This window comes from Salvia splendens, chromosome 1, assembly GCF_004379255.2.
Source record: "Salvia splendens isolate huo1 chromosome 1, SspV2, whole genome shotgun sequence".
NCBI lineage: Eukaryota > Viridiplantae > Streptophyta > Magnoliopsida > Lamiales > Lamiaceae > Salvia > Salvia splendens.
This window is the reverse complement of record NC_056032.1, coordinates 26,873,744-26,888,540: the sequence shown is the minus strand read 5'-3', so window position 1 is coordinate 26,888,540 and position 14,797 is coordinate 26,873,744. Positions and strand designations below refer to the sequence as shown.

General features: G+C 36.9%; 1 protein-coding gene across 1 annotated transcript; it reads left to right on the top strand.

Moving 5' to 3' along the window:
* The first annotated feature begins 12,123 nt into the window (after positions 1 to 12,123).
* Positions 12,124 to 13,362, top strand: LOC121761373. Its single transcript, XM_042157057.1, has 2 exons — positions 12,124 to 12,420; positions 13,096 to 13,362. The coding sequence occupies exons 1-2, from the start codon at positions 12,124 to 12,126 to the stop codon at positions 13,360 to 13,362; spliced, it is 564 nt and encodes a 187-aa protein (XP_042012991.1).
* The last annotated feature ends 1,435 nt before the right edge of the window (positions 13,363 to 14,797 follow it).

Below are 14,797 nucleotides of genomic sequence, written 5' to 3'. Positions count from 1 at the left end.
GCGTTTGATGACAAGGACGACGGCAGCAAGCAGATTAAGAGTGGGAAGGTACTCTTTTTCCCAGCACTTGATGAATTGAATTCCCGTTAGCCTCTCTTGTTGCATTTGCGTGCGTTGGGTTTTGATTGGTTGTTGGAGAATGGGGATCCGAGTATACCTATAAGGCTGGCAAATGAGTTTTTCACTACCTTTAGATTCAAGGTCACTACGGATCTGGATGAAGAGTCCATAACCTTTAGGGAATTCGGAAGAGAGGTGAGCATGAGCTTGATTAAGTGGACGGTCAGATTGGGAATGTGTAGTTTAGGAGAGGCCATAGGGCCAGAATGGAGAAGTAGGGAGAGGGGAATTCCCCAGAGGCACATCGAATTTGAGCCCCAGGAAGCCTGGGAGGAACTTACTCACCCTGACGCATGGCAGTTCCAGTCCACGATTTCCTGCTCCGTCCACTTCAACAACCCGATTTTGCGTCTGGTACAGCTTTACCTGGATTTCAATTTGTTAGGGCAGTCGAACTCCGCGGTAAGAACATCAATGACAGAGTTATACCTTCTGTGGTGCACGAAGCGCGTAAGGAAATTACATCTAGGATTCTGGACCGCGTACCAGTGTCACCTCATCGCCACCCACCCAGCGAGGAACCTCTCCCTCTGCCATATATTGGAAGTTTTTGTCAGGAACAACATAGCTATCTCGGAGGGAGAGGACTTATCCCCCTTGACGATGGTCGTCCCGCCTGGCCTCTTTGATACACCATTGTTCGTCCGAACGAACACCGTTTACATGAGGCAGGGCATACCACGTTTCTACGCGATGGGAGAAGAAGCTATACCAGCCGGGAGAGCGACGGCAGCCCAGGGAACACCAGCACAGGAGCAGAGGCAGGAGAGGTTGGAAAAAGCAGTGGCGGAGTTAGCCGATGAAAATAGGAAAGCAAGGGCGGAGTTGAACCGTTTGGCAACTGTGATGGAAGGAATCTTGAGGGAGTTAGCTGCTGAAAAGTTAGTAACAGAAGCTGGTACAAGCGGCCATGGTGGCCAGAATGATGAACCGCAGGTACCCGAGACAGAGGAAGGAGAGGCCGAGGTGCCGGCGAAAGCCGAGGAGCCGACGAAGTCTGATGAGAACCAGTCCGAGAATGTAGAGGAACCACCGGAGAACCCACCTGCACCACCTGCGCCGCGAAGGAGCAGGAGACGCTAATGAACCCCCCTACTGACCAGTTAGTTTTCGTTTTAATTTTTAGTTTTTTTTAGCTTTCCGTATTTCTGTTTGTGTTTTGGTGTTTTTTAGGTAGTATAATCCATGTAGTATATGAGCAAACCCTTTTCATAACACTTAGCCTACGCAATAGTCTAAGTGTGAGAAGTCAGGGTTCGCTATTTTGACGCATGTGTTGTGTTTTTCTTTGTTTTGTTTTCATAAGCATGTTGGCTCACACTTAGCCCATTGCATGGTCTAAGTGTGAGAAGTTTATGTATATATGTGTTTTGTAATTGTTGGATTCTGCTTAGGTTTTAAACTCTCCCACTTAGCCTATTTTATAGCCTAAGTGTGAGAAGTTTTAGTTTTTAGCATGTCGTTTTGTTTGTCATGTTTGTGTGTCCACCGTACTGGCCATTACCTTTTCCACTTCACAGCCTTATCTGAGGGCAGACACTTGTGAAGTGGGAGGGGGGACGCAATGGCCAGTATGATGTATGTGTATATGTGTGGTTTGTGTTTGTGCTTGTGTTAGTGTCTTGTTAGGTCTAGTTTTTTTTTCTTTTGTGTGTTGATTGGGTTTAAAACTCAACTGTCCTGAGCTGACGGTGAGGGGAATTGAGGGAGATACGACCTGCTGGAAAACAGAAACCACCTCCTTAGTACCTCCTAGCCAGGATAGATGATGCGAGTATGAAAGAAAAGCCCATCCTCAGAGCCAAACACGAAAGCCCTCTTAAAATGTGAGTTATAAGCCTTAAGTGGAACCACTTTCCACAAATCCAGAAAAGAAAAGAGTGGCTGCCACAGAATGATTAGGGTGAAGTGACCGCGTGTGGCAAACACTAAAGGCAGTAGGAAACCCCCCCTTTAAAAAAAAGAGAAAAAAAACTACCAGTAGAACCCCTTTTCCTAACCATATATACCCAGATATACACCCTTAGCCACTGGGACTGTGTGTGTATGCAAGGCATGGAAAGCAACTGGCCAGAAAGGTGTGCAAGAAAGAAGAATTCAACTGGAGGGAAGATTGGGAAGCTCGAGAAGAAAATCGACCAGAGAGTCATCCCAAGTCCAAAAAAAGAAGGAATAAGGGTGGCAAAGCCACAAGGGAAAAAGAAAAAGAAGAATATGAAGAAAAATGGCTAGAAAGACTTGACCACAAAAAAAGAAAGAGAAGGAATAAAGGTGGCGAAGCCACAAGAAACTACTGACCAGTTGGAGATCAAAGCCAGAAACGCCAGCCAAGAAAAGCAACAACCAAGAGCCCAAATGCACACAATTCCCACGCACCAAATAAAGTGGAAATTTTTTTTGAACCTTAGAGCCTTAGGAACATCCACCCCAAACACTACAACCAATAGCCCCGTTACAAACCTTAAAACCCTTCAGTAGCTGCACGTGAGATCTAAGTCCGAAGCATCTGTGGTCTAGCTTTTAGAGAGAACAGTCCTAACATTCCCAGAGAGGTATGAGTGACTAAGTGAACCTAGTGTTTGGCCGAAAGTTAGGGCGATCTTGACGAGCGGATATACTGTTTGGGAGAGAAAGGGGGGGCGGCGGAAGTTCAAGGCTGTCTAAGGCCGGATTGCACCTGATCCCAAGGGGAGGGATGGTTGAAAATATAGCCCAATTACTGTGTTAATGTGTCTAAGTGTTTTTAGTTTTCTTTTATGTGTTTGTCTTTGTTATGTGTTTTTCTTTGCGTCATAGTTAGAGTCTACGTTAGAATAGAGTCGGTCAGGGGTGTAACCAGGCTAGAATTCGACTTATTTCTTTATGTTTGTTCTTCACCCTTGAGGACAAGCATGTGGTAAGTGTGAGCAGTTTGATAAGTCGTATTCTAGGCCTTGGTTACTGGTTAGTATGATGTGCATAATTGATTATATCTGCAAAACAGTTGCTCAAAGTGTGCAAGTTGAGTGTTCTAGCCAGTAGGCAAAGCTTCAGATACTTCAGGTGAAAAGGGCGTCATAACAATTACGTACTGACCAGTATACATGCAAAAATGGCTCGAGATGGAGAAGAAGAATAGCTGGGACTGATCAACCACAATTAAGGGCAAAGAAGTCATCTCGCCACAAGGTTTTACCCTAAAATCAAGGGTAAGCCTCCCTATAAAAGGAAGCCACTTGGAGAGAGAGGGGGACGGATATTTTTCATCATCATCACTCTTAGGTAGAATTCTCTCGGTAGTTCAGTCCTTCAGCCCAGTCCAGAGTCTCGTTCCTCGCCACAGCCATGGTCACTTGAAGATCATCAGTTCGCCGGAGTTCCATTCTCTCGTTCCAGCCAGTTTATTCCGTAGTCATAGCAGTTCCATCGCCCGGAGTGGTAAAACAATCTTTATTCGCTTTCTTAGTTAAACTTTACTTGTTTTCTATCGTTGGATCTGCTGCATTTTCAGTACTTATCATCCTTTGAAGTGTTTTGTTGAGATCCAAACGTTTATTGCAATGAAGTTGTTTTTATGCATCTCTTTCTGTTCAAATTTGTTTCATTCTGCCTAGGTAGCTTAGATCTAGTTGTTGTAGTAATTTGTAAGTGTTGTAAGCATGATTTCATTTGGAGTTGTTCGATCTGTGATTTGTTAGTTCAGTGGCTGTTTAGTTTTATTTTCCAGAAGTGTCTTAGTGTGAAATCCGAGTTTACGTTATTCTGCCCCCTTGCATGTTGACCAGTAAGTATAATTGCAGTTTCAGTGTTCGATCTTTTGATTTGGAGTTTAGATTGTAGATCTGTTTTCTTGAAGTTGTTAATCTGCATTTCTCGTTCATGGAACCTGAGTTGTTTGATTTGTGTTCAGACTTGTCGGAGAAGACAATGTCCACATCCAAATTTGAGATCACATTTACTTTTTAGTTACTTTTTGCTTTTGTCCTTTACTTTTCCTTACTTTTCAGCTGTTACTTTTCAGACCTGTAGGCCTAGTCACCTAACTACCTCTTTTTCCTCTGATTTTCTGTTTAACCTTTTATAGTAAACTAGTACTTTCCATATACTTCCTGAAAACTATGTTCCCCACTTTCCACGTACACAGCCGCCTGTCCAACACCTTTCTCACCTCCTAGTCAGTAGAGTACCACCTTAAATTCAAGTCTAGATAAGTCTAAACCCAAAGCGTGGTAGCTAACCAAACCCTCCAGAATATCACCACAATCACTCCAACTGTCACCATCTCTATGGGATTCGACCCCTACCTTCACTATACTACCCAGTAGAAGAGGGTTGAGGAATTATTGATACCAGGGTTTAGGCTTAGCAGGGAATTGTTCATCCTGATCAGTAGGATACGTCATTGTTTGAACGACACCTACGCAAACCTGCTCTTTCACGGGTGCAGGACCCCAAACATCATAATGAAATAAGTCAAAAGGAGTCTTCTCACGAGTATTATTTAAATGATATGAATGTCTATGGCTTTTGGCCAAAAAACAAGTTTCACAATTCAAGGTAAAAGAGGAACCAACTAATTTCGGAAAAAGTAAACGAAGATATCCTATAGAAGGGTGCCCAAACCGGCGATGCCAAAGTCATGTATGTTTGTCAGTCAGTCCGTGAGACAGCAACGCAGTACTCTATTGGGTTGTCTTATCCACGTAGTACAGTCTGTGTCGTTCAGTGCCACACCCAACTATCTCCCCCGTCTGGGTATCCTGTAATAAGCAGAAATGAGGTTGCATTAGTAACTTGCAGTTAAGTTCTTTCGTTGCATGACTCACAGACAGAAGTTTATGAGATAGGGAGGGAACATATAAACAATTCGAGAGGCGTAAGGTTGGTGAAATATGGATAGTGCCCGCCCTCTTAACTGGTGCTAAATCCCCACTAGCTGTTCGGACATAACTTTTCCGGGATTTTGAAATTTCTAAAAAATCATTTGCATCATATGACATGGTATCGGTGGCCCCACAATCGAAAATCCAGTGGCTATTTTTTTCTCCCATTGTTGAGGTTGACGAGTTTGCTAGTGCTTCAAATGGATTATGACATTTAATACTAGGGTGAATTTCCACAGATTTATATTCTGGACCATGAGAATTATAATTTTAAGATTTTTGGGGTAATTTCTGGAAATTATTAAACTCTGAGGGTTCAAAACATAAACGACTACAAGTTCCAGGGTCGAAAAGCAAGGTTTTGGGATTTATAGGGGTGCAAATGAGAATAAAACTGGAATGGGGTAAAAAACGAGAATGAGGCAGAGTTGAGGGATCTATTTGTGAGACAGATCCCTCTTTACCTTCTGCCCAAACCCTAGCCGCCGAAGATTGCTCCCCCTCCTTCCCTGTGCTCCGCGCCAAAGCCTCCGCGCCAGTGGCTACGGCTCGCTCCTCGGTTCCACGATTACCGGCGGTTGAGGGACCACTGTTGCCCGTCGGATAGCCGGCATAGGCAATTCGTTCCTCGGTCGCCACTGCCACTGACGCCATCGCTCTCCCTCCTCTGTGATTCGCCCTTGCCTGCCGTTTTTGCTTCATTTCCTCCCACCAATCGGGGTTTCCATGGAGGAGAAAACATGTATCTTTTGTATGTTTCCTTCCTCCACAATGATGGCAGACCAACCGGCTTTTATCTTTTTCTCCTCTCCGATTAGTCTGGAATTTCGGCGGTGGAGGAGGCGGCTGGTTGTTGACGGCTTTGTTCCGGTCGAAGGTATTCAGGCCGGCTCCGACTCCGGAGTTTGGTTGTTCTTTTGGCTTAATTTGGCCTGCATTAACGGCTTCATGCCTTACCATTGCGTACGCCTGTCGTGGATTTGGTAGTGGATCCTAGTTGATGATCTACTTCTTTATTCCTTCATATCCTTCGTCCAGTGCAGTGAGAAATTGGTACACTCTCGGACATCTATGGATATCCATAGATCTTGAAATTTGACCCACAAAGCTTCTAGGGTCATTCCTCCCTGCTTCATCGTCATACACTTGGAACGGATCTCTGTCGCTTCCATATGTGATTGCCAGGCCTTCCCAGAGGTCCTTGGCGGTTGCATATTGGGAGACCTCTGTTACGAGATCTGTTTCGATATTGTTGATGATCTAATTGAAGGTGCAGTGATCCCTTTGTTGCCACTTCGGGTAGTTCGGGTTGGTTCGTGGTGGAGGGTTTGAAACTCCAAGAATGTGAGATGTCAACCCTTTACCACCAATCGCACGAAAAAGGAAAGTGTCCTTATTTTTATGGACGGATGAAGTATAATCGCATAACAAACCTAACAAAATTCATACCTCTCAACTTGACTTCTAACAAGGTTCAACATAGCATTTCTTAATACTCCCTCCGTCCCGACTAAGATGAAACATTTCTTAGTCGTTACGAGATTTTAGGAGTTGTTAGTTAAAGTGGTTATTTGGAAAGAGAAAGGGTAGGTGTAGGTATTAAATGGAGAAATAAAGAGAGTTGAATATTTAATTGGAGTGAGAAAAACTGATTGGGTATATCAAGTGGAGGGAGAAAGTTATCAAAAGAAATGTACTCCGTATCATTTTGATTGTGATAAACTTAAAAGAAAAATGTGTCATCTTAGTTGGGAAGGAGGGAGACAAGGATGGAACTAGCATGGGCCAAGCCGCCGCTCCAGCGGGGGCCTAGGCCAGTTCCGGTGCCAGTACCCCCACCATGGCCGCCCCAGTCTGTGTCCAGTGTCCTACGTTTTTTTACTAAGAATGGAGGGAAGAGGGAGAAGGAGAGGGAGAGGGAGAGGGAGAGGGAGAGGGAGAGGGAGAATTAGAAATTATTTCCGATTAAAGAGCATTGAATTTTGTCATTTACAGCTATGTTGGGTCCACTTTTTATTTACATTACTTTTTTTTTTGCTTAAGTTATTTGGGAATACATATACACACTTGTATGTTTCAAGGAATAGATTATATAAATATAATCAGATTTGCAGACTCTTTGGGAATACATTGCATAATATATAATCGAATTTGCATAGAATAACACGTGTTCTAATGTTTTTGCATTTATAGTTTAATACTTAATTTATATTTTATACAGTATATTATTTTGCATATCTGCATAATTCACAATTTATATGTGTCTATTTAATAGTACTAGTACGTAGCATTTAAATAATAAAAATTTGGTTTAATTCTAATTAATTTATTTGAAATTATATACTCCCTCTGTTTCTTCATAGTTGAGGCAAAACTTTTCGGCACGGAGTTTAAGAAAGGTACGTTGAATGTGTTAAATAAATAGATCTAAAAGTAAGAGAGGGGAAAAAGTAGAGAGAATAAAGTAGAAAGTGAATAAAGTAGAGAGAATAAAGTAAGAGAGAATAAAATAAGAAAGAGAAAAAAGTTACTATATAGGGAAATAACTCAACTATGAGGAAACTTCCCAAAATGGAAAAATGACTCAACTATGGAGAAACGGAGGGAGTATTAAATTATGATTTTTTTATTAAAATATAGTTTTTTGTATTTTAATAAAACACAATTGTTTTAAATATCACCAAAAACAACATTAATCAGATGTGATAATTGATTTTTTTTTAAAAGTTTGTGATTTAATATTATGATTTCAAATGTTATAAGATTAACTAAAATTTTACTAAATTTTACAATTTGAATGACTATTATCTTATATAAAAATATGTTAAATTTTGTATTCAAAATTCATTATGTATTTAAGTTGTTATCATTTTATAAATTTGTAAAATAAATAAAAAAGGCAAGAATATTGAAATGTCATTTTAAAATAAATATATAAATTTATTATTTTTATAATTTCGACTTATTCAATTTTCTGGTTCCGTCCCTGGCTACAAGGATTTAAACTTTGGGTATTTGCTTTAGTTTTTATATTCTTTTTGTTTTCTCTACAATCTATGTTTTTAGCTTATTCTATCATGTGTAACTAAACTCATATGATTCTATGGATCTGTTAATAACTACTTTGGTTATATAATTATGTTTTGCTATCTAATATCTGTTTTGTTTTTACTTCGTTTCTTCCCTAAGTTGTTGGATAATGCTTCACGTTTGAGTGACACATTCTGTGATGAATTAATATAACTTGTTACATAATCGTGAGAGGAGGGTGGTGAGTTAGGTCCACTTAGTAGACACTACAATTAGCTTCCCTTAAAACGACACTGTTAATTGAGAGTGAGAACTTTTCAAGGGTCTTATGAGCTTTTGGAAGTTACGGATCTAGGATTGACAACCCAAGTGTTAGTAATCTACACTTGTGCCGCATGGGCAAAACTTATGTGGCTCATTCTATCGAAGTAAGAACTGTGCTAGGGTATTGTAGTTGGAATTTGTATAACCATAACTGTGAACGCACATCCCTGGAATTCCCTTATCTCTCATACTTTATCTTTGTGATTTAATTGCAATTAGTTGTTTACTGCGCTTTTAAAGTTTTTATTTTCAAAATTCCAATATTCTCTCGGTTTTCCAAATAGTGAAAGAGGCTTAGTAGGAGGTAACCAATCTGTGATTGTTTTATCTGTGTTCGATATCTAGTACTGACCTTTAGCTATACTATATATACTCTGTATACCCTGTGCCCTCATAAGTGATGGAGGATCTCACTTCAACAAAAGGTGGCTAGACAACGTGTTGGACAAGTATGGAGTCAAGCATAGGGTCACTTCTCCGTACCATCCTCAAGCTAATGGGCAGACGGAGCTTGCAAATTGGGAGGTTAAGACCATCCTACAAAAGACAGTGAGCACAAACAGAAAGGATTGGGCACTACGTTTGGACGATGCATTTTGGGCATACCGCACCGCATACAAATCTCCTATAGGTATGTCTCTTTACCAATTAGTTTTTGAAAAATCATGTCATTTGCCTTTTGAGTTGGAGCATAGGTCCTATTGCCTAAAATGTGACATTTCCTTATATAGCAAAAAAACAACACTTTATCTTTCTCTTACTTTCTCTCCTACTATTTATCTCTACTTTTTTTTCACTCCTAAAAGGCTGTACCCAAAAGGAATGTCTCATATATGTGGAAGTCATCTTAGTATGTTTTATAATAAAATGTAAGTGGAAATGAGTTAGTGGAATGTGAGGATTCACAATTAAAATGGTAAAAATGAAATGCAACAATTAATATGGGACATACTAAAATGGAAAACTGAGACGCGTAACAGGGACGGAGGAAGTATAACATTTCATGCCGCACATTATATATCGTGTTTGTGTATACATTTATGAAAGAGAAATTAATTGGCAGAACTAAAAAAAGAATTGAATGTAATACAATAAATTGATGGAGGGTGAATAGATGGGGCTCTTGAAAACTTCTTCATCTTTTCTAAGCTCTTTCGTATGTACTGTAAAAATCTTTCATATTCTTAATTTTATGAAAAAAAATCCATAATGTTAATTATTTTTTCAAAACTTCCCATTGCATAGATTTCATACATGGAATGACAATATTAATTTTTAATAGTGATTGCAATTTAATTATTTGTAATATGTGTATATAAGTTAGTAAAAGTACGATTATAAGCTAATAACTTTGCATTAAATTGATAAGAATACGAATCATACTATTGGGCATCTAGTTTGTGCTATATTCAAAATTAATGTGGTAACCGACTAACCGCTATTTGAGCCGCATTTACTTCAGAAAAATTGAATCCTTTATTAAACCTATTGATATAGAATTTGATTTTGTACTCCCAACCTCTCAATACAGTTAGATGTTTTTTTTTCATGAGATTTAACTAATTCATGTGTTAAAGTTTAAAATAGAGTGATTAAAATAAGAGATGAAATAAAGTAAGAAATATGAAGAGAATGTAAAGTATGAGAGATGATAAAGTTTTTGTCAAAATGAGAAATGACTCAAATACTTTCGAAAACCTATAAAGGAATACTACTCAACTTCCTTGTTACGGAGGAAATAATAAAGGAAGGAAATAAGTTTTTTTTGTACAAAACTGCCGCATGAAGTATCAATGATTGATTTTTTTAGTAAATATCATCCAATTTATTATGGGAAATTTATTTGGACCATTTCCTTATCTTGAGCTTTTAAAACAAAGTGTAAGAGTACTAAAATAAAATGAAATTTCTAATAAATTATTGACATTGCAAACGATAGGAGTTCAATCCATTAAATTCATAGAAAACGTGGAGTTCAATCCATTAAATTCATAATAATAACTTTTGCTAACACTTAAACATTATAAAAAATTATTACAGTGATTAGTATAATTACTTTTAGTAAGTAAAGTAAGTAAATATTAGTATATAATTTGATAATATATATTAATAATTTGGTTATAGTAATTATAGATTATGCATGCTTAAATGAGATCATTTCATGTAAGGTTTAGGTTTGAGATTGGGTTTACTTTTTCGTGTCCGAGTTAAGATTTGAATTTAAAGTTTTCAAAAATAAAGTATGTAATTATTTAAAAAATGTATACTAAAATTTATTATGTTAACTATTTAATAATATTATTTCTTCATTTATTATTTTTATTGTATCGCAATGTGTTAACGTTAAATGTAGGGCTGGATATCTTGACATGACACGAACACGCACAAAGCTAATAAGTTGTGACCCAATAAAAACCTGGTGCTTTCGGATTGGGTTTGGGTTGGGTTTTCTTTTTTTCGGGTGACGATTTGGGTTTTCTTTTTTGTGATTGGATTTTCTTTTCCGGGTTAGGGTTTGGGTTTCCTTTCTCGGGTTTGGGTTAGGGTTTTTGGTCAGGATTTTCTTAGATAAATTATGTAATTGGTTAAGAAATGTACAATAAAAATTATCATGTTAACTATTTAATAATATTATATTTTTATTTTATTATTTAGATTGTATCGCAACGTATTAACTTTAATGTTGGCTTAATATTTTTGACATGATACAAACACACACAGAGCTGATAAGTTGTGACCCAATAATAACCTTGTGACTTTTGGATTGGGTTTGGGTTTGAGTTTGGTTTGGGTTTCCTTTCTCGGGTTAGGGTTTGGGTTTAGGATTTGGTTTTCTTTTTCAGGTTAGGGTTAGGGTTTGGGATTCAGTAACTAATTACATGTTGATGTGCGTTTGCAATTTTTGTACTCCCTCCATCAAAATATATGTACTCACTCTCTCTACTTTTTTCATCTCTTACTTTTCTATCTGCTTAACTCACAAAACGACACTACACAATTCTTATGCTGAAATAGAAATGCTCCATTAAGGGTGGAACGGAAGGAGTATTAGATATCTAAACAATTTTAATTAATATATATGACTTAATTATAAAAAATTATAAATGATTATTTATTTAATATTTATGATGCATAATAACTTCTTATTATACAAACTTTAGAATAAAATACAATGTGCCCCATGCATAATAAGGGGAGACAGTAAGTGTCTAAATAAAGTGTTTAAATTTATTTTTTAAAATTAAACAGCACTAGTACTCTCTCCGTCCAACTCTAAATAATACATTTCTTTTTTTCGGATGCCTCACTTAAACGACTCATTTCTAACTATAGAAACATTCGTCTCTCTACTTTTTTTCTTTCTCCTATTTATTTTCTTCATTTTATTCATAAAAAAATACTACAAAAAATATCGTAAGAAATTAAAAATGATCCATTTTTAATGAAGGAAAGGGAGTATATATTATTGAGTCTAGTCCTATGACGTGGAATTAATTTTAGTTCATAAGTTTTGGTTTATCTTATATCCAAAACAAATTTTGTTTGGTTTGGTACTAATGTACACTTTAAATGCTTAAATCTTGTTACAAAATAGTGAACCTATCCTACTTGTATGTTTTTTTTTTTTTTTTAAATGTTAAACTAAAGCAGCATGAGAAAGTTGAGTCAGATGGGTGTGTGGCGGCAAACAGTGTGGACACGTAGTACAAGGGTGATGATCAGCAGCACGCGTCAACTCAAGTGACCGCCATATATTGAAACCCAAATTGGAGGATGAAACGAAAAAATGCAGAACCGACAAGAAATGAGATGTGGTAATGAGAAGCATGAAGAGGAGAAAGAGGCCCCTTTGATGGCGCTGAATCATGTCTCTAGGGTTTGCCGATCGGTGGAGGAGTCTGTTGAATTCTACACCAAGGTTCTCGGGTTCGTGCTGATCAAGCGGCCCGAGTCCTTACATTTCGACGGCGCCTGGCTCTTCAACTACGGTATCGGCATCCACTTGGTGCAGTCCAAGGACGAGGACAAGCTTCCCCGAGATAAGGACTGTCTGGATCCCATGGATAACCATATCTCGTTTCAGGTACTCATAAATTACTCACTTTTCCTTTTACTCCATCCCAAAATGATATCCATTTGGTCCCAATTAATGTCCCATATTTCATTACTTAGAACGGTCCTCAATAAATGTCAATTTTATTTTTACTATATTTATTATACTCCCTCCATCTCCTGTTATGTATCCCAGTTTATCATTTTGGTCGGTCTCTTACTAATATTTTACTTTTACTACTTTTCGTAATGGACGACACAATAGTATAACTCAATTTCACTAACATTTTTATTATAGAATTAATATTAAAAGTAGGAACCACGTACCACTTTTTCAAGCCACTTTGTTTTATATTTGTTAAAACTTTTTTCAAGCGACTTTGTTTTATATTTGTTAAAACTCTGTGCCAGATTAGAGTGGAACAAGTATTATGAAATAAAGGAACTCTGTGCCGGATTAGAGTGGAACAAGTATTATGAAATTAAGGGAGTAGTATATAGATATATATTCTCTTTATTATCCGTTTGCCAGTATGGATAAATTCAAGGTAAAAAAAAGGCTATAAAATCTAAAATGTTTGCTTTAATTTTTATTACTTATCGTATCTCGTTTTTTTTTATTCAACGGTCCCCTAATTTTAAATTTATGGTACCAAAATAAGAAGGTAAAATATGATTTATTTCAAATATGGGTGTTTGTGTGTAGTGCGAGGATATGGAGGCTATGGTGAAGAAGCTGAAGGAGATGAACATTAAGTACATGAAGAGGAGAGTGGGAGAGCAAGAAGGCGCGGCCATCGACCAGCTGTTCTTCAAAGATCGGGATGGATTTATGATTGAGATTTGTAACTGCGAGAATCTGAAGCTCGTTCCGCAGCGTTCCATCGGCCGGATCAAGCTTCCCTTCGACAAGCATAATCCGCCCATCGAGCTCCCAACTCATCAACAAGATATGCTTCTTGGTGACCTCTAGCTACATACCTCTCTTTTAATGAATTCAATAGATAGATGCATCCACTCTTTTTAATTTTATCTACCATGTTATTTGGAAACTATGGTCTAACTGTTTACATGGAATGAAAAATATATTAGACCGTCCTCACTCAACTAATTCAAATCAATTTTTCAATAAAATATTTATTTTTCTTTCCTCCACCAAATCATTTTTTTTACTTAAATATAAGTTTTATTTTATCCATTCATAGAAAATAAATTTAATTGTGAATGATAAAGATTTAAATAATAAATTAATAAAATAAAAAAAAGAGAAAGAAAAGTAAATAAAGTACATGAGAAAGGAGAAAATTTTAAAAAGTATAAAAGAAATTTTATATATCTAATAAAAGAAATTTTATATATCTAAAATGAGATTACTTTTTATGGACCTTTTATAATAAAATGAGATTAGAGATTATTTTATGCATACTTATTGAAATATATTAAAAATATATAAAATTTACTTCTATTGAATAAAATTTACTTTCCTTATTTCCATTCCATAAAATATTGAATAAAATTTACTTTCCTTATTTCCATTCCATAAAAGATTGCGTTTTGATTGCGTATACAATTCTTAAAGTAAGAGACATTGCGTTTAGATTGCGTATGGATTTTAATGTACAATTCTTAAAGGAAGAGACAGATGAAAAGAAAAATTAAATAAAGTATTGCTAGTTGAGAATGAGTACACTTTTATAGAGATAGTTTTTAAAATTAGAAGTGCATACTCGTGTGGCAGAAACTACAAAGGGAAGAGTGTATATTCGTGTGGGACGGAGGGGAGTATAAATTATTTCATTAAACAAAAATTTATTAGGCTTTTATAGAAGAGTGTATATTCGTGTGGGACAGAGGGTGTATAAATTATTTCATTAATCAAAAATTTATTAGGCTTTCATATAATCGAACTATAATATAATAAATACAGAAATAAAAAAAATACACTCAGAAAATAAACAAACCAAATTACAAATTAAAATTGAAAATAGAAAGATAATTTAAACAAGATTTGTGCAAACTTTTTTCGCAAATGTGCTCAATCATATCTTATCGAATGACAATATGAGCTTTTCTATTGCAGATTTGATCTCAATTTGTTATATAAGATAACAAGCTCCCAGCCAATGAGTAGAGCACCAAAGAGCTTCAGCATTTTCTTCCTATACTCTTGTAGGTGTATCTTGGAAAAACTCAATAGGATCATAATAATGTTTATATATATCACGTTCATCTTCTACTATCATATTATGCATTATAATACAAGCAATCATAATTTTTTTCCATCAAATTCATGTCCCAAACAAGACATGGCATGCGCAAAATTGCGAAACGCGCTATAGGACTCCACATGCTCGCTCAACATCGTTGAGTCTGTAGAGAACTAATTGACTTGACAAATGCAGCCCATG